The sequence below is a fragment of the Labrus mixtus genome, chromosome 17, assembly GCF_963584025.1.
Source record: "Labrus mixtus chromosome 17, fLabMix1.1, whole genome shotgun sequence".
In the NCBI taxonomy this organism is placed as follows: Eukaryota; Metazoa; Chordata; class Actinopteri; order Labriformes; family Labridae; genus Labrus; species Labrus mixtus.
This window is the reverse complement of record NC_083628.1, coordinates 7,924,407-7,945,477: the sequence shown is the minus strand read 5'-3', so window position 1 is coordinate 7,945,477 and position 21,071 is coordinate 7,924,407. Positions and strand designations below refer to the sequence as shown.

Here is a 21,071-nt window from a genome sequence, read left to right as displayed (position 1 = left end):
TGCAATATGACATTACCCTATTGTCTTGTTATGAAGCATAGAGGGGGGAAACAATGTGTATTAAATTCCCAATTATGTTAATTGTAAGTGCAGGTCAGATTTCAAATACTTAAACCTATTTTCCATTGTATTTCCCTTCTGTGCTTTCAAAAACTTTACAAGTGATTCCAGTGTTTGTTTGTAATTTGTGTGTGTGTGTGTGTGTGTGTGTGTGTGTGTGTGTGTGTGTGTGTGTGTGTGTGTGTGTGTGTGTGTGTGCAGAAGTTAGTATAAAAACAGTTATTTCATAATATAATGTTTTCCTAAAGGAAGACTCGTTTAAAAATGTTGAAAATTGTCCTTTTTTTTCCTCGCAGTTTTTGCTCCTATAGCCTCCACTGATCAGTGATTGGACTGCCACCCATTTGAAGCTCGCAGACATAGTATAGGTAATTATTTTTCATAGATGCACCCCGTCTTGTGCGTCAACCGTACGTCACACTATAGGCCTAATGGCCAGCCGTACAACAACAGTGCTGGTGTGGATGGAGGAAAAAAAACAAAAACGCGAAATGCTCTCACCCAATGCATGCAACACAAGAGTTTGAAATGCATAGTTGTTTTTTTCTAGTCGCGAACATAATTTGACTCAACTTCCAGATCGTGAAGCCTTAACAAGCCTGCAGCATTGTTTTAGGATTTCATGCATGATTCTTTATAATGTCCTTTAAAGACAATTGGTCGTGGGTATATCTCGCAGTGTAAGTCGCCCATAAACCTGATCCAAGTGCTGGCTGTGTGAGGGGGGACATGCGCTCGTCCTCGGCGTTAATCGATAGACGCATGCAGGTAGCCTTCCTCCCTACACACGCAGCAGCATCACCACGCATCCTTTACTCCACTGTGCGCTCTCTCTTATTTTCCTCCCCATCACCACACTGAGGAGAGAAACCCGCTCGTGGTGGTGGGCCCTTTTGCTTTTCATCTTTAAACATCTGGAAGAGCCCGTGTTTGTTTTTACAAGGCAGGGGCGTTTGTGGCCGAGGAAGAGGAGGGAGACAGCAGCAGCAGCAGCAGCAGCAGCAGCAGGACGGAGCACTTGACACCTTTGCTTCACGACATCGATATGCAGTAGTGTGATAGCAGCTCTGCGGAGACGGGAAGGCCAGTCCATGGCATCTTGATATTAAAACCGTGGGCTCTGCGCATTCCTCGCCGTCTTTTTCCCCCCTCCTTCTGCGGATTAACTTGGCCAGATTTACATTCAGAGAGGGGAGGAAATCTGACCAATAATCCAATTTGAGCATTGAGATTCTGTTTTGGTGGGATTTCAGTGGACCTGCGATGGACTCCAGCGCGGGGGAATATGGCATGGCTCGTCTCGGATTGTTTTTGGTTTTTTTCACGGGGCTGATGTGGAGATTTAGCGATGCTTGCCCCGCATCATGCACTTGCAGCATCTCAAGGATTGTTTGTATTGATTCCGTGCCGGGGCTCGAGGATTTCCCCGTGCTCACGTTAGATGACATGGAAAACATCACGGAGATGTAAGTGTATGAAAAAAATGACAGCGTAAGAACTTATAAGGATGCTATGCAAGAAGATCTTATGTCACAATAATACCCAAGGGCTGTGATTATTCTAATAATAAAGGTGATACAAGTAGCCTAACAGTAGGTAACATGTAGCCTAAAGAATTATCTATAACGTCAGGCCTGTTTTTATTCCCGCGTGCGGATTAAAGATTGGCAAAGATCCGTGTTGTGCGCCAAATGTCAAACACTAAAATGTGCAATTTTCTTCTCATTTTGGCTTCGCCAGATCATGTAAACTAGTTTATGTGCGCGCGTGTGTCTGTGTGTCTATGTGCCACTAACGACGACAGCGTGTGCGCGCGTGTGTGTGTGTGCGTAATGGTGGGGAGAGTGCGCGTCAGGCTGATTTGGATTAGTCGGTGTTTCCTTTACAAAAACAGCTCCAGAGGTGTAGTGGTGATGGAGTAAAATGTTGAGGCCGTGCGCAGCCTCGAAGGTGTTAATTCGGCGTCTTCATCGTCAGGGCGTCGGTGTGGAGTCACACACACACACACACACACACACACACACACACACACACACACACACACACACACAAAAACAATGTAAAAAAAAATAAAAAATCACATTACACATGAAATCACACTGCCGGAGAAAGTTGTGTATTCAGACGTATCTGCGTCAGTGTGTAGGCTTATGTGTGTCGGTGTGTACCTGCTACAACCCTGCACAATGTATATACAACTGCATGGCACCCACATGAGCATGGAAAGGAGACTGGTGGGTGAGCTTTCCGAGGCAGACAGGCTGGAGCTGGGTGTCACATACCCATCAGGACTGTAGTTCTACTGTTTTTTGTGGATCTTAACAGGATTATCTTGCCATTTATACAAGCGCTGCAGCGGCTTCCCTCAATTTTAGTCTTCTTTTAGGGAGGATAATGCAGTTCTGACGATTAAATCCAGCAGTTATCACCTTTTAAAAAGACAATATCACAATAAAAGACAACTTCAGTGAAGACTTTTAGGATTTTAGCTTCCAAAAAAAATGTAGCCAGAAATGTAACAGAAAACCTTTATGCTATTTAGTTCCTCGGGAATAACTCCAGAAGCAGTGCTGACCCTGTCAACCCTTAAAGATGCTTCAACTCATAGCTTTGTGTTGCTAAAACTACAATCCACATGTAGACCAATGTGAGTGTTCAGCCTCAACATTTAAAATATCTTTCAGTCATTTTAAATGGATTAAAGACACCAGACAACAACTCCATCTGATTAGTCTATATCTCTCCTGAGATGTATTTACTTAGGCAATTAACTGACATGATCTTAGATAATCTTTCTTCTATTGAAAACTGACTCTTCAATGATACACCTGAAATTATAAAGTAAAAATGTTTCTTTTAACTTCAAAGATTTCATAAAAAAATCTGCTCATACCTTGAAAAGTTGTGTGAAGTAGTAGCCTCGATAAAAAAAAAAGATTCTAAAATTTTGATTTGTGTGTTTTCTTTTAGTTTCATCGTTTCAAATATATCCTGAGTGCTGAATATGTCCTACCTTTAACACATTATCAGATATGTTATGAATTAAATGTAGTGGCATCTTTATGCCATTTAAAACACGTAGATTTGAAACGATTTTCTGAGCTATCTTAAGAAATACATTTAATATGAATAATATCAGCAACCATACAGAACACAATATGTCTCACATGAGCGTCTGGATTTCAGATGTCGTGACAGAAGTTGATGTTAAAGTTGAGCCGACTGTGTTAACATGTCATGGTGTTGAGTTAAGTTGAGCGTAGATTCATATATTAGAATAGAACACACACTGGAAAGAAAAAATCCAGCACACTACTCTTGCCAGATATCACTGATTTATTAGGAGAAAAAAAAACACAACGTTTCTGGATCTGGAAACCTTAGTCAAGTCATTTTTTCTGATTATTGGAGATGCCTTGCAAAAGTAGTTCAAAGTGATAGTTTGATGTCCTAAGCACCTACTTCATGAAATAGTTGGATGTGCAAAAACCTTCAAAAATAGAACAGAATAGAACAGAAAAACGGGTCTCAAACATTTGTTTCTGAACAGGTCAGCGGCTTCAAAATTCACATTAAAGGAACGTTGCGCATGTGTTTCCTAACTTGTCTTTCATATTTCCTTCACAGATACATTGCAAATCAAAACAGACTGTTTGACATCAATGACAACAGTCTGAGGCACTACATCAACCTCAGAAACCTGTAAGTATCATGACGAACGTTTTCACTGAAATCACAGAATCTTTTTTTTATTAAGGTAGTGGATTAACTGATTACTCCACATGTCACCCTCCAACAGAACAGTGATGAATACGAGGTTGTCGTCTATAACGTCAGACGCTTTTTTCAACAATACAAGACTCCAATATGTGTAAGATGCATTTAAAAAAAAAACCCTCACAAGTTATTTCATTCACAAGTGGCTGTTTTTCTTTAAATTCAAATGATGCTTTCTGTTTTTACTTTTAGAAATCTCAGAGATAATAACCTATCAACGCTTTCATGGAGGACATTTCAAAACTTTAACGCATCTTTACCGTAAGTTTCGCTCAAAACATTTTAAGATTGTTGCTGCCTAAGACAAAAAAAAAAAGTGTTTCTCATGTGTTTGTGTTTTTAAAAAAACTATATTTTTAAGGCTCCTGCTGTACGGGAACCCTCTGGATTGTGTTTGTGAGAACTTGTGGATCAAACTGCGGCTCCTGGAGGAAAGCGACAGTCCAGATCTGAGATGCACGGACGACAGAGGAGTGACACTAGCCTTCGCCGCACTCAACCCACCCGACTGTGGTAACGTGAAACCATGTTATAATAAGCAACAGCGTGGAAATCGGATATTGACGCTATTAATTGATTTGGAGAGCGATCGCTTCCTGTAGACAGGAAAGAGAGGCGGAAACAAACAAAATCAATGTAAAGTTCTGCTCAGATGTTCACTTGGGCTGATTTCTCGTGTTTCGCAGAGGTTCCCAGAGTAGAGGTCACCCCGAGGAGCGTGAATTTGATGCAGGGGAGTAACGTGGAAGCTATCTGCAGCGCCTCAGGCTCGCCTCCTCCTGAGATCCTGTGGAACCTCGACATGCTCTCTACACAGCACGAGGTGAGCGTGTCCACCACACAGAGTCCGGTTTAGACCTTTGGTGCAGGTTCCCCAACTCTGAATTAGTGGTATTTTATAACTGCTTACTTTTTAAATACAGGGAACCATAAGTTATCTGAAAAAAATTGGATGCCTTTGGGTGAAAAATGTCTTAATTTTTTAGCTCCATCTGAGTTTCAGAGCTAGCTATGAACTACAATGTGATGAAGGTCATGACAGAGCTGTAGACTCCAGACCTACCAAGCCTTCAAAACTGCAAATTTTCTCTTTTTACTGTAGTGTGCGTTGCAGTTATCCTGAGACTGTGCAAACTGTACATGCAGAATGCATACCTCTGACACATGCTGGTTTACAGAGAGTATTTCAAATATTATTTATTTTCATAGATACACATGGTATTCCTCACATCGAGACTGATTCCAGCGTGAATGAAAGGGACTATAACACCTAGAAAAGATAATTCCTTTGAGTACCCATCATTCTATTTCATGCATGTGCAGATATAACAGGGCGTAAGATAACATAACGGATGTGTGGAGATGAAAAAGGCAGAAAGGAACAAGAACTACTCAAACATTGGTTGTGGTCCATAGAGATCATTTTAAACTTTGCTTGCAAAAAATTCCTGTAGAGGCATAAAATCCCGCTCGCCAGTGAGACGCAGGGCAGCTCAGTCCATGTGGACATATCCAAGAAAGTTTTGCAGAGGATTGTGGGTAAAAATAGCCCAAAAAAAGCCTGCTAGCTTACATATTGCAAATGGTTACAAGTTCCTCCTAGGATTGTTGGCCGACTGAATTGGACGTACATGAATTGGGATATACAGAATACACTTTAACCAAAAATAAAAGAAATGTATCATTTCAAGTTACTGGTTATATTTATGTGTGTGTATATTTAAGACAAAGGACATCAAGCAATCTCAATCCAAACATCAACAAAATTCACGCTCTCTGGCTGTAAAAACGTGTGCTTGTGTTATATATATATATATTATATATGTGTGAAAGTTTAAATAAACTGTGAGTAGTATATTTTTCTGGCTTACTTGATAGTATTCCTGTATGTGTATCGGAGAGTAGCTTCAGACTTGACCTAAACATGACTGACGGACATGTTGGGTGATATTTTATATTTTCCTTATCATCAATTTATAAAAAATAAAAAAGGGCCAAATCTGAAAAACAAATTGTTCTAATTTAAAATGTCTACTTACTTGTTTAATTTCCCATTATAACATTCTGCCTCTTTATAAAAAAAAGTGTAAATATTTGTAGCAAACGATAGGAACTGGAACCACATCTCCCACAGCACACGAGGAAAGACTGAGAGAATAGAGAGAAACCAAACACCTTGTTGGATTTCTGTCTTTTGAAGGATCTGTTGATAATAACAAAAAGAAGAAGACAGATGAGATGATGAGTTTTACCTCCACTATCTATTGGTGGTGAACATTTCTTACAGCTAGAAGTGGAAGGAATTCTCAGATTATTCTCAAATAAAATAAAAAGTACTATAAAGTAATATACTTTAAATAAAAAAAGCCAATATGCGCAGTATGAAGAATTACCCATCATTCATTACCAAGAATATTATATACTGTATTGCCAGCACTTTATTTTAATTTAAAAGTGATTTAAAAAAAAGCTCTTTTTACTGTATATTTGCTGATTAGCTTTAATTTTCTCTGAATAGTCAATCAAATTTAATGTTAAAAAAATAACATCCTGGGGCACCGGTGACTTGAGGGTTAGTTCTTTCTCCTCACCTACAGAGGTTACAAACTTCTAAGCGGGCAGCCCGGGTTCGAATCCGACCTGTGGCTTCCTTGCTGCATATCACCCCCTCTCTCCTTGATTTCCCTCTCTGTCCACTGTCCTGGCATGAAAAGCCCCAAAATTAACCTAAAGAAATACATTCTCGTATTATAATCAATTGTATTTTGCTTTATTCTTCTGAGTCTGAGCTGATACAAATCAAATGTAGTGGATTAAAAAGTACAATATCCTTCTCCTCTGCGTAAAGATGAAACATACGTTTAAAGCAACATAAAACTGTGCAGTCAGCAGGATGTTACATGTAGCTAACTGGTTACATAAAGAACAGCTTCTCACAGACTGCACACACACACACACACACACACACACACACACACACACACACAGGCTAATAATGCAAATAATAATGTTGTTTACAGATCGAGCCGTCGGATATGGAGAGCAGAATCACTCTGTCAGACCTGTCTCCTGATGATAATGGCAGGGTGATCGTATGCAGCGCTGAGAACATGGTTGGTCTGACCGAGGCCACACTGCAGCTCAATATTCTCTGTAAGAAACTCGTACTTTTTCTGTTATTGTCGACTGTAAATGTTGAACAACTATAGAATATACGTTTCTAATTACATCTCTGAGTTTATTTCCTCTGATAATCGTTTGAACGCCGCCATCTAGACGTTGTTTTTATTTTTTCTTCTAGTGGAAGCGCAAGGCTTGTTAGTTTGTTATCATTACCGTCTCTTGACAAATCTTATTGACTCTCCATGTTTCCTGTCCATAACTCTTCCTCCTGTGAAGCTCCTCATGGCTCACCTCACTCCTCCGCTTGTTTACAACCACATTACATGTTTCCTAAAGTCAGTGATCAAATGTTTTGTGATGAGTCTGTCCTCCCAGTCAGCCCCAAACTGCTTATCTTCTCTAACCAGGGGCTAGTCCAGGGGGGTGGAGGGGGGGTGGCCTGAAATTTTAAGCTTGTAGATCAAAATTGGCTTCTTGGGACTTTTCTTCACATTAATTTATTGGGCTGTGCCGCAACAGGCTGCTCATCACTTTTGTGGCATTTCCATATAAAACATTTTCTGCTGTTGGTAGTTTTTTGTTTTTTTTAGTTGGGGGCTTTTGGAGATGCATTTTCTTTTGAGTCCATCAGTTATCAAGAATAGAAGATTTACATATATGTTGTCCCTTTTTGTGTTCTTGTTTGAGATTTTTTTTTAAATTGAACCAATATGATACCTTAAAGTAACTAGTTCAGGTAGATTTTGGACTGGTTACAGCTCAAGAAGTCTGGACACCCCCCCAGGACACGCCCCTTTCTCTTACCCCTTGAGTGTAGCTTTTTCCCGCTGCCTTTTTTTTGGTGTTGACTTCCTGTCATCCCGTTATTACTCTTCCTCTCCTGTTGCCTCCGTGTCAGTTGCCCCCATCATCCAGCAGCTGCTGGCGCCCGAGCGGGACCACCACTGGTGCATCCCCTTCAGCGTGACCGGGAACCCCAAGCCCGACCTGCAGTGGTACCACGAGAATGTGGCCCTCCTAGAGCAGGACTTCATCCGCACCATGATCCACCTCTCCACCGAGAGCGAGTACCACGGCTGCCTGCAGCTGGTCAACCCCACCCACATCCACAACGGCGTGTACAGGCTGGTGGCCAAGAATAAGTACGGCCGCGACGAGAAGAAGGTGTCTGCGCAGTTCATCGACCCGCCCGACATTGGCCACACAGGTGTCAAGATGCTGTCTCTCGTTGTCTCCTTTTTTTTTCTAAGGATACATTTTGTTTATGAATACTAACATGCACATGTTTTTCCTTTGCAGCTGAAGACCACTTCTACTACTGTAAGTAATGACTCAGCTTTATTAAACCAATAATTGCTGTACCTAAATGCACGATAAAAACAGTTTTGATCAGAATATTAAACCTTGGAGTAACAATCTTTTTTTTCCCTCCTATGGCCTGTGAATGCATCCTGCTTCCGCTCAGACACGACTGGTAGGTGTTTAAACTCACAGAGATTCCTCAAAACTTCTATTTAAACAAAACGATAGCGTAAGATGAGTTAAGATAAAAATATAACTTTATTAATTAAAGGAGATCCTTATGCCAGGTTGCTCCCAAAAAGAGTCACCAAAAGAGCAAACACAAGAAAAACATGAAGTGTATTATAAAGTATTAAGTGGATGAGGGTGAGATTTAAATAAACTGGGCCTATAGAGGATAAATCAAGGTATAGTAAGTTAAGTAAGAGAGTAAGATAAGTGGGATATGGGATTATTGGCAGCCGACACAGACTGGAGCTCTGTTTATATGCTGTTTATGTCAATGTCACACCCATAATACTAAATGGTAAAGTAAAGCTATATTGCACATGACGGTCATGAACATTGCACAGGATATATGATATATATGATGATATGGAAAGTAATTTGGCATATAGTAGTCAAACATTTTAAAATAGAAGTTCTTATCACGCAGAATGAGTCACTGAAATAAATTAGCAATCCATAATGTGCAAGCATCACTTACTTCAGCTTCTAGCTGGTTGTGCTGGAGATGATTAAAACTGCCTTTATACTGTATACTGCGAGCTATACTAACATATACCACCATCATACATTAGATTATATTGTATTGACATCTGAATCTCTAAAGTAATGTCTGCGGTCAAACTACTCCAGGCGGCAGTAAAAACTACAAGACTGACTTCAAAACTGTAGGAGCTGAAGCATAATAAAGAATATTCTAGTATACTACATGTAGGTTGAAATTGTACCAAACTACTAGTTTGCACTTCAACATGAATTATTTACATGTTAAGAGAAGAGTTTTTGTTTTTGTTTCAGACTCACCGCTCCCTCCAATGGACGACAGTGTTGCAGTAAGTGATCCTCACCAGTCCTTTGTATTAAATGTACAGTGTTTTGGTTTGTGACTTGTTGCTCCCCCGTATATGGCTACAGTAGCAGTGTAACTAGAGATGGATTTTTCCCCCTTGTTTTGTTTGAACAATGATTACAATGTGGCCTAGAATAATCTTGAAATCCTCAAAAAGATGAGAGTAAGTTTGACGAGGTAAGCATATTTTAAAGGTAGCATGTCTCAAACACTGCCCTTTGTGTTTTTTTGATCGTCCAGGTGTACGTGGTGATGGGGATCATAGGTGTTGTCCTGACCATCTGCGTTCTGATGGTGATCATACTGAAATACGGAAGAAACTCCAAGTTTGGAATTAAAGGTGAATTATTTTCTGAAAAGTATTTTGGAGAAAAAAATATTTATTTAATTTCATAACCAGAGATAGAAGAGAAGAAGAAGATTCCCACTCTCATGTAAGCTTATGTAACTGTCTCTGGCTGAAGCCTCGTGTTAGTATCAATCTCATCTTACATTTAGTAAAAAAAGAGAAAATTACTAAACAAACAGAGATGTCTACCTATTTCTATTACATTTCTGTGAAACATCTTGTCAAAAATAAAAAGTATTTTATCATGCATTTAAAACCCTCTATTTCAGCCTTGCTCAGAACGGGCTGTTTCTGTGGCTATAGCTTTAAAATACAAATGAGCTGCGTCTGACCACGCCCCTTAAGAACAGCTTGTGCGGCCTGGACTCTCTTGCACCATGCTCTATTGTTTACGGTTGAAAGGCAGGCTCAGAGGGCAGAACAAACATCTAGCTGTGGGAGGGTCACCCACCTGGGGGAGGGGTTACTTCCCTTTGTGATGTCACCAAACGGCCGGTTTGAGGACAAATTTTTCTGAAAACCGGAGCAGGCAAAAGACCGAGAGGATGGACTCTCCTCATAATTTGGGGATTTTGTAGACATGCTAGGGACACATGTCGATGATAGAAAACCACGGTAGAGTGTATTTTGCATAATATGCGACCTTTAAAACAATCATAACTATGCAGGTTTGATAAATCAGTCATGAATACAATGTATGGAGGAGTGAAGTGTTTGTTGTGAAGTGCAACAAAACCAGAGCAGCTGGTGGAGGCCTGGGAGAGAGAGAGGGGAGAGAGAGAGGAGAGGGAGAGGAGAGGGAGCCACTTCAATAAGATGAGGCCTTATGAACTCACATGTATCCAGTTAACTGTTGTCCTTCCTGACTCTGCCTATTGGCTGACAAACCAGGAAGCCAAACCAACCAAACACACGCAGGCAGAGAGCGTGGCTTAGTTTGTATGACCTAGCTTTCTGATAACATATCTTACCAATCCTTACTGTGGGTTTTGAAGCAATATTAAAAAAGTTTGAACACATGTATTTAACGTGTTTAAACACATTTTACAGTATGAAGACTTTACTTATTAAAAAAAGAAAACGTAGTTTTATTAGAGGTAAATTCTTCTATCATATATTTGTTACGGCCGCTTAAATCGTTAAATTAAAGTCTTACTGTTGACCCAAAGCATATTTTAGTTTCAACTCTATCCCTGATACAATGGTTACAGTAATTTCAAACACCTTTTGTTGTCTGTAAACATAAAGACTGTATTAACAGGTTCTTCCATCTCTTACCTTTCTCCTCCATTCCCATAATTTCCCTTCATGCCTCTTCCCTGTGTCGTCCCTCCTCTCCGCCTCCTTTCTCTCTCCTCTCATCTCCTCTCCTCTGCTGCTCCCTAGGCTCCTCCTCAGTCATCAGTAATGATGATGACTCCGCCAGCCCTCTTCATCACGTCTCCAATGGCAACAACACCCCGTCGTCCTCGGAGATGGGTCCAGACGCGGTGATCATCGGGATGACAAAGATTCCTGTCATCGAGAACCCGCAGTACTTCCGTAACTCGGGCAGCATGCTGAAATCCGACACGTGTGAGTTACCGGCTCGCTCGACAAATGACATGTAACCTGGAGCTTTTCTGATAAATCCATGCAGGGGTCACCGCTGGACGCCGCATTTATTGTCAGCATCTTTCCTGCTTTGTGATAGTGACTCCTGAGCATTAAACGCACAGCTGATGCTAAGAAACAAAAGTTTATTTATGGAGGTCTAAACTCAGCAGGATCAATGTTGAGTTTATGTAACTTTTGAGAAATCTTAATTTGTGATGAATTAAAGCGAATTAAATGAAAAATATCATCGACCATTTGTATTAAGGTCATTTTATAGACATCAATTTCCAAATCAAGCAGATTGATGATAAACAATGTCTTTAGTTATGGCTATGTTTCTAGGGGTTTTAACTATAATTTACTGAAAATCTTAAAATAACTCCTCCTACATTTTGCAAACAACAACAAAAAGCCAGATGCACAGATGGCCTTGATACTAATTTTATCTTATTCTGTATCAAAGTTGTCCAGCACATCAAGAGACACAACATCGTGCTGAAGCGGGAGCTGGGAGAGGGAGCCTTCGGGAAAGTGTTTCTGGCTGAGTGCTACAACCTGGTACCAGACCAGGAGAAGCTCCATGTGGCGGTCAAGGTACAGACCAGGAAGCTGTTCGCCCTTGTCATTTAGTATTGACCTCTACATGTACATGATTAGAAATGTTGTTGTTTTTAAAGGACTACCTAATGATCTGGAGGCAGGCATATCTGGCTGTAGATGTATTAACTAACTAATATTGCCCCTTTTTGATCCCTTGTTGATTTATGACACACTTTGATGAATGTTTCTTATATTTTGTGAGTCCTTTATTTATGTTCATTGTTGTTAAGTGTTTTACGTCTCAAATCCAGTAAATAGTGCTGCTGCCGGTCTTGGCCAGGACGCTCATGTAAAAGAGAATAATAATAATGGCTCTCACTGTGGCTATATTAAGCATTGTGTTTTTGTCTTTCTTCAGACTCTTAAAGAGGCTAACGAGAGCGGCCGAGCAGACTTCTACAGAGAGGCCGAGCTCCTCACAAACCTGCAACACGACCACATCGTCACTTTCTATGGAGTCTGCGTGGAGAGCGACCCGCTCATCATGGTGTTTGAATACATGAAACACGGGGACCTAAACAAGTTCCTAAGGTACGATTATTTGGACTTCTCAATTATTTACACATGTAGAGTGTCTGTTCGTGAGATTCTATGAGACTGAAATGTTCTCAGTTTATTGTAGTGTATGGACATTTTAAAGGTATTATGTGGGGAAATAATTGTATTATGTTATCTTACAATGTGACAACATTTATCTTAATATCAAAAATGAAAAAAACAAGTTAGTAATTAAAATGAAAAGCATCAAAATCTCAATTAACTGAGAACAATGTCTGTTTTAAAATTTAGTTTGTTATTAAAATGACTTAATTGCCAGTTGCAGAAACGTTTTCTTCTTTGTTTTGATTCTAAATCTTTCATTCATTAAATTTCCATGAAATTTACTGTATAACAAAACAACCAGCAGGTGCATTCAGCTGTTACACAATTCCATGCATGATGTTTTGTAAACGTTCCGGTGGTATCTATCGATTGAAGCTCTGATGAAATGTTCCTGTGTGCAGGTCTCACGGTCCTGATGCAGTGCTAATGGCAGACGGTCAACACAGCATCCTGGTGGAGCTCACCCAGTCCCAGATGCTGCACATTGCCCAACAGATTGCTGCTGGCATGGTCTACCTGGCCTCCCAGCACTTTGTCCACAGAGACTTGGCAACCAGGAACTGCCTGGTCGGGGAAAACCTGCTGGTCAAGATAGGAGACTTTGGCATGTCCAGAGACGTCTACAGCACAGACTACTACAGAGTGAGTCCCGAGTCTTTCTGATTATTGCTCACCTCGTCTTGCCCCCCGTTTGTTACACACACACACACACACACACACACACACACACACACACACACACACACACACACACACACACACACACACACACACACACACACGTCTGATATACACAGAGGTATGGAAATGTAGCCACATACACAGTCTCCAATATGTAATTAGAATTTTATTCCGGTTCTGGCTTGAAATAACTGTGTAGCTGCAGAAATTGCAGTTTTAACCAAGGGTATTTTATCTATTTTAATACCATTTAAATGCTAATTCTATAATCTGCATAAAATAACTATTTCCATGGTAGAAAGGGCCAACAGTGCAAAAATGCATCGACTTTTTTTCTTCTTCTATTGGCAAGGAGTTAATACTTTCTTTCATGAATGTAAGGAGTTTCAGTTTATGATTTGACCCAATGATTTTTTTTTTCTGCAATACAAGCCCTTTAAAAAACTGTCATTTGTGAAATGGATAGATGTATTTTTTTTTGCCTCATCGTTGGCGTCTCAGATCCCAGTTTGAACTCAACAGCACCCTCTGCTGTCTGAAGCGCAGTCAGAAATACGTATAAACAGTATCTCTGAAATGCATGTGTCTGCATCAGATAAGATCGATATAAAGAGAGCCTGTCACCATCTCCTCGTATCAAAAATGTTATTGAATAGAAAGAGAAAACATGAACACGGCTGACAGTATAAGGCTTTCTCATCTGCTATGATGCTGCAAGTCAAAGTGGATCATGAGAGAATAAATCAGATAAACCCTGAAAACTGTACAAGTGTTCTTACAATTTGTTTTAGTAGGGAATAAGGCAAGAATTGTACCAGTTTTATTTGTGAATTATTGTTAATCAGCCAGTTTTTAAGATAATTATATGTAACTAATGGATCAATAAACATTATAAAGACTGTGAACATTAAACAGTTATGTCTGCTGCTGTAGGTAAGCCAGTTTACATATGATTCAACATTCTTTAATTGATTTTTCTTGTTTTTTTTATTTTTATCTTGCTGATCATTTATGAAATATAGTGCTGTCAGGGTCCAACAAAGTACTCTGTTTCATTGTTTGAGCCTTTCAGGATGCCATATTTGGTATAAAACCTGACACTGGCTCATATATCGCACGTTTTATAATAATTGAATGATGGTGTTGGTGAGTTCATGTAGCTGAGGTGAGGACTGAAGTACAGTAATGGTGATTGGATAAAAGCGTTGACTGGAAGAGGGGGGAAATGTATTTAGTAGACGGTAAATAACTTATGGAAGAAGACAGGAAGACTGTGATTGGATAAAAGGTTAAAAGGCAATAACTGGCTGTTTCTGGAAATCCTGAGTGACCTAGCTTAACTTCACTCCATGAAATACACACTCAGCTGCCAGTTTATAAGGCATAGTTAGCTCACATTTAGTCAGTCTAATAATGTTATTTTATGTTAATGTTCTTGAATGTTATGTTCAGTTTTTCTTGACATTTCTTTTGAGAGAGTAGTTTAGTCAACAATGCAGCAATTTTGGCAAATGTGGGTGCTGATGAACTGTTGTTTTATTATAGGCCTACTGACAGGTGTCTTCATTTTACCCTCAATATTTATTTTAATAATGGAAGGTAAAAAGAGGCTAAAGAAATATCTCTCTGTAAAATGTGATGCCAGAATTTATACTGGACTGCTATAGCTAATTGTTAGCTAGTCGGTTGAACCTTTTTAAGATAAAAACAACCATAAATTCAGTGTTTCCTTGGTTAGACATCTTAAAAACAATATTTTTTTTACTTGACGTCAGAAATTAAATACAATAGAACCATGAACAATACGGTCAAGAGTCCACAGTGAGCTGCTCTAGCCTTGTTTATGCTCAATGCTAATGTCAGCATGCTAACAAGCTCACAAGAACAAAGCTAACATGCTGATGATAATGTGCTGACTTTGCTAATTACCACAACACACAAAGAACTGATTATAGGTTGATGGGAATGTCAAGAGTTTGTTCGTAAATTGGTTGTAAATGCTATTTTTTTTTTAACAGCTCTCACTGAATGCTAGCGTTAAACAAAAGTGGGTTCACCAAATTTATCCTGTAGAGATTTACAGTATATGTAGGAGATTTCACAGTATTACAAAGACTATGAGTCAACATGGGAATGTGCAAAGCAAATAGAATAAATGATCACGGGAACAAAAATCTCTGTTAGAAATGTAAATGGTGGGGCGCCGGATCGCACAACCCTTGAACGAATAGCTATTGTATCGTCCTTGAAGTGGGCGGCCTGAGTCTCCATCCCTGCATGTCATTCTCTCATCCCTGTTTCCCACTATACCCACTGTCATATCAATAAAGGCATACAAGCCCAAAAATAAGCTTTAAAAAAAAAAATGACAAAGACTCCAAAACTTTATGAGACGTTTGAATCTGGACTATATTGTCGAATAACTAACTGACATCCAAATTTCCAGTCCACTTCAGCAGCTTGAAACTCTTCTAGCAGGCCTTGTGTGATTGTTTTGTGATGGAAACTCTCTCTCTATTTTCTCTCTCTCTCTCTCCACAGGTGGGCGGTCACACGATGCTGCCTATCCGCTGGATGCCTCCAGAGAGCATCATGTACCGGCGGTTCACCACAGAGAGTGATGTGTGGAGTCTTGGGGTGGTGCTGTGGGAGATCTTCACCTACGGAAAGCAGCCCTGGTACCAGCTCTCCAACAATGAGGTCAGTGTCTCACTAGGGCCGCAATCTTATAGTTGGATCTCTTAATGCAACTCTCAGATGTTAAAACGTTGTATACTGATAATAAAAAATAATTTTACAAATAACAATATTAATCTTAGCTGCGTTATGGGAATTGTGGTATTCTGTTTTCTTTTAGTTTGACAGGTCCTAAAAGCTATAATACCTATAATAATAATAATAATAGTAATAATCTAATATCTTTTGATTATGTGTGAGAATTTTTTTAAATCTTTTTGTATTTTTTGTATAAATAGAAGGTAGCTTGATTATAACAGTAAAAAGTCCCCTTTTCAATGCGCTTCTGAATTGATTTAAAGTGCAGCAAGGTTTGCAGAATGGTCCCATGTCATAACAAATGATGTCATAATTGTAAAAGCAGACATCTGAATATTAACTGACAGAGAAGGCTGGAATGGGAACCAAATGAGCTTCTAATTACTTTACAGTAAATGAAAAGACTAAATGATTGTCATGTATAAATCATTTTAGTTTTTAGTTGGTTTGTCTGAACCAATTCAGTATTGTATTATGTATAACTGTATTATGTCTAACAGTGTCTTGTCACCCTGTTTCCTGCAGGTGATCGAGTGCATCACACAGGGCCGGGTGCTGCAGCGGCCCCGCACCTGTCCTAAAGAGGTGTACGACCTGATGCTGGGCTGCTGGCAGAGGGAGCCCTACATGAGGCTCAACATCAAGGAGATCCACAGCATGCTGCAGAGCCTCGCAAAGGCCTCGCCAGTCTACCTGGACATACTGGGCTGATGCATCTGTGTTCCTGTATGTACTCTGCGTGCAAGTGTGTGTGGACGAGTTCAATGTCTGGGTCGAGGAGGAAACTAAAAGCTGTGTGATTGTGAGTGCCTGCGTGTGTGTGTGTGTGTGTGTGTGTGTGTGTGTGTGTGTGTGTACAGAACCTGGCTGTAAATGTTCCTGTAAATGCTATCGTCCTTCGTCCTCATCGCATTGAGAAAAGCCTTAAATTTTCTGTGATTTTATTTTTGTTTTATTTTCTTCTTTTGATTTGCAGACATTACCGAGGCATGTTTCATTAAATGGAAACCAAAATGCATACAGGATTTATGTAACGTTATCCAAACAATCAACACTCGTACATGTTGGAGGCATAAAAATGTTTTTAAAAAAAAATGAAACCCAAGAAGCAGCATCATTATTAACTGAATCATGCTGTCTACATTCATGGTATAAATAATCACTCTCCTGGTTTTCATATTTGCTGGGAACAAAAAAAAAAGGGAAAAAAAACATGTCTACATAACAGACTTTGTACCGACACATCTTTGTAGATAGAGCTTTCACTTCTTTCAGCACAGAGCAAAATAATCTGCAGGAAGATATTCATTGAGAAGATTTTTCTTTTATATTTCAGAATATTTTAATATTTGTAAAATGTATAAATATCGAATTTGTTGTCATACCAAGCTGTTGGTTTTGATCAGTGGATTTTAAGTTGTCTACAGAAGCTTTTTTCTTTTTTTTCTTTTTTTAAATCTACATATATATCATTATACAGTTACGTTGAAAAAAAACTGTGTGAAAACCGTATAGATGACATAAAGCCTGTGTTTGTTATATATAACCTATTCTAGTCCACTGAAGGACGTCCTAATGTGAAATCAATGTTGAGGTTGCAAAACACAAGGGCAAACATATTCTACGCTGTTTATTTCATTTTTAAATCATATTATAATTTGTTTCCTTTTTCTAAGTATCGGTTTTGAACTAATAACTCAATGTCAATGGTGTTTAAACTTTTCTTTTTAAAGTTCTCAACCCTTTTCATTTGATGTATCTAAAGCACAGAGAATGAGGACTTGTTGGGCTGTGACTAATCCCAAAAAAAAAAAGAAAAAAAAGATCAGCACAGCTTCACTTCTTTTTTCTTTCTTTTACTTTTTCATTCACCAGCAATGCCATTTAACTCATCTTTGTTGTTCGGTGGCCCATATCTGTAGGTGATGTGGTTTTGTATACATCTTAATGACACAAAGGTAAACTTACAGTGCATCATCTCCATTTCTTTCTCCTTATTTCTGAGAGGGATTGTGTGTACAGTGAACTGATGATCACATATATTGGAGCATTTCTTTGTTTTCAACACTTTTTATTTTGTATGCATTGAAGTTGCTACTTGTTTTCTTTGTTATTTATTTACAATGCAGGAGTGAACTTTGAGGATCTGATCTTTAATTCTGCACAGTGGGGAGACCACAGTAAAAGGATTAATTGAGAGTTTGTTAGCCCTTAAAGAGTCCTGGGGGGGTAGGGGGGTGGGGTGGGGGGGCTCACCCACTTAGCCGGGTGCTGACTGAAAAACAGCTCCTCTATTTCGGGCATCGGCAAAGCACATTTGTACAGGCTGAATGCTTGTAGTTCATATTTGAAATGAGCTTTGATAAATCTGTTTCCAAGCGTTTAAAAAGGGAAAATACATTAAAGCAAAGTGTGGTGATCAAAAAATGTGTTTTATAAACAAAAGCAGCAGCAGCCATTCCTCATTCACGGTCATCTATTTCCATGAATGCATAAAGCAGTAAGGCTCTGCTAAGACAACAACTTATGTTAAGTGTACTTTGTAGCGTAACTTAAAGGGGACTTCCTGTTTTTTTTTTTATGTTTAGGAGTGTAAATAAATAGTTGGCTCAAAACATTTCAGATTAGTTCCAGTAGATTGCTTCCACTCGCTGTCAAACTTCAGCTGTAGAGGCTGTAATGTAATCCTTTGGGGCAATTGCAGGCAAGCCACTAAAGTCCACTTAAATATGGACATAGTCTCGGTGATGTCCACAATTTGTTTCTGAAGAGGTGTTTTAAAACCGGATACAATGGCAGTCGCCATGTTGGAAATGCTAGCTCAACCTAACTTTGGATCAATCTAGCAACAGGCAAAGAGCTGGAGAGGAGGCGGACCTTCAGTCTCCTGGCAAGCGCTTCAAAGCCCCCGCCTGTCAGTCAACTCAGCCATGTCCTGTAAAGTTCTTACCAATAAAGAAATTAGCTTTTCAGGGGGTCAAGGGTATCGAATGGCTTATCGAGCCAGCCTCAAGTGGGCACTTATGGAACTGCATGTTTTTTTCCACTTCTGCATCGGTTTCATTTATCAACACTGGAGGTTGCAGCTTTAGCAAGCTAGCTCAGATTTAATTCCGACATCCTCTACATGTAATCAGTTGGTTCACCTTGAGAATTCAGAACGAGACTTCCCTTTGTTGTAGACACTTCAAGATCAACATACTGAGTCTGTAAGTGGCAAAAACAGACATTTTTAGTGGTAGCCCCAAAGGAATACATGACAGCTTTAACAGTTTGAATGTGGCTGCTGGACAATTCAATCTACCGGAGCAAATTCAAAACATTTTGTACCCATTCAAAAGGTACACACCTAAACATTTATCAATAGGACAAAGGTTTTATAAAGAAACAGGAACTGCCGTTTGATCCCTGAATGCACAACCTGAGCAGCTGCTGTTTGCCTCAACCTCACCTGCACTTAAAAACAAAGACAAACACACCTTTGCTTTGCTGGCCATGACTGGAGCAAGTCCTAAAAGTGTCCCTTTGTGTTTTTTTTTTTTTCTTACAGTTAGTTCTGTATAATAGTTACATGTCTGCTGTATATAAATTGCTGTCCATTCTGTACAGTTCTGAAATGTGTCTATATCAATAGTAGGCTATGTTGAATAGTATAATCTGTTTGAAGCAGATATCATGTCAAAAACTTTGTGACATGTATTGAAGAAGTGTTATGGGCCACTGGCAATACATACTATATGTAAATACAATTTAATTTGTGCTACATTGTATTATTTCTTTGTGCTCGTTCATAATACCAGTGAGAAAACAATCCTTTTTTTGCGACTTTGGATTTGAAGAGGACTTCATTTGAACAATGTTTTAAAAAAAAAAAAAAGAAGAAAAAAGATCTCCTCTTTCCTCTCCACTGTGATGGGGAGATTTACACAGAGGCTGTGTGAGTTGCTGACTGTCCGCAGGAGGATCATAGACTCTGGATCTGATTCAAAACATCAGGATCCCTCCGAGCTGACAGGGACGAGGTCTAAGGTCGCCTCTTGGCAAACTCGGGCCGCCACTCAACCTCTGACTGACTGTAGCCTACTTTGATCCTCTTTCAGATGAATAACTGTGACTTTGCATCATGAATAGTATATTATTTTGAATGTAATCTAGCAGGGTCGGGACCTTTTTTGAATGTAATCTATCTGGAGGGGAGGGCGGGTCGAGGATTTTTTTGTACATATGTGGTGAAAGAAAAAACGATTACAGTTTTCATTCCTGTGCGGATAACAAATTTTACTTACTGTGGGAATACAGAGACAAGAGTGTGAGTTTGTGTGATGGCGTGTGTGTGTGTGTGTGTGTGCACATACCTCCGTATGCAAGAGTGTGTGTTTGTGTGTGTGTGTGTGTGTGTGTGTGTGTGTGTGTATGTATGTGAGTGTGTGTGTGTGTGTGTGTGTGTGTGTGCTATTCTGGCAGATTTAATCCTGCTTTAATCAGCCAGTTCTATCAATCAATTCAATGCTTTGTGCATCATGTGAGTAGCTTATCCACAATTAATGGAAATGTTCCTTGTGATACTGTGCATTTAATAAAGGTGGTATGTCTTACAATATGCTCTGTGCCGTCACAAATCCTTGCTGAGAAAGATGCACGTCACAGCTGCACAGGTCAAAACGTCATTTCATGAACAAGTAACAACTATGGATTGAACAGAAAAGCATTCTCTTACTCAAATATGCTTCTGTTTACTTTCCTTTTTCCATCTGATCTTTCTTCATTCTACCACTCCAATGCTTTTCAGAGGGGAATTTTGAAGCTTTTAGGCTACTACATTTTTCTCAAACCATTGGTTAGTACATTGTTGTTGTTCAGTTTTTACATGAAAAGAACTAGCAGACAGGACTAAGACTACTTTAGCTTTTGGACGACCAAAGCTTACTTCATCATTGATAACTGTTCCCCCCCCCCCCCAACAATAGAATTCATGAAGTCCTTTACACGCTTCAGAAGATGGTCGGAACATGGGATTAGTAATCTACAGCAATTGCTGAATGGACATTATGCAGTATTGTTAAACGGTCATAGCAAAGTATATTCACTGAAGAACTGTCGTTGAAGATGAATTAAAGATTTGTACAGTGA

General features: G+C 39.5%; 1 protein-coding gene across 1 annotated transcript; it reads left to right on the top strand.

The window, feature by feature from the left end:
• Window positions 1-337: 337 nt before the first annotated feature.
• On the top strand, window positions 338-17,020 carry ntrk2b (neurotrophic tyrosine kinase, receptor, type 2b). Its single transcript, XM_061060789.1, has 18 exons — window positions 338-1,526; window positions 3,688-3,762; window positions 3,860-3,931; window positions 4,030-4,098; window positions 4,199-4,350; window positions 4,524-4,660; window positions 6,858-6,990; window positions 7,859-8,167; window positions 8,260-8,280; window positions 8,426-8,434; window positions 9,286-9,320; window positions 9,578-9,677; window positions 11,073-11,261; window positions 11,746-11,876; window positions 12,241-12,413; window positions 12,887-13,127; window positions 15,708-15,866; window positions 16,467-17,020. The coding sequence occupies exons 1-18, from the start codon at window positions 1,324-1,326 to the stop codon at window positions 16,650-16,652; spliced, it is 2,394 nt and encodes a 797-aa protein (XP_060916772.1). The 5' UTR covers window positions 338-1,323; the 3' UTR covers window positions 16,653-17,020.
• The last annotated feature ends 4,051 nt before the right edge of the window (window positions 17,021-21,071 follow it).

Bases quoted from the DNA above. Each gene is read 5' to 3' on its own strand.
- ntrk2b (XM_061060789.1), top strand. From the start codon at position 1,324: ATGGACTCCAGCGCGGGGGAATATGGCATGGCTCGTCTCGGATTGTTT. The intron at 11,262-11,745 runs GTGAGTTACCGG...TCTGTATCAAAG, and splicing joins CATGCTGAAATCCGACACGT to TTGTCCAGCACATCAAGAGA. The intron at 12,414-12,886 runs GTACGATTATTT...TCCTGTGTGCAG, and splicing joins GACCTAAACAAGTTCCTAAG to GTCTCACGGTCCTGATGCAG.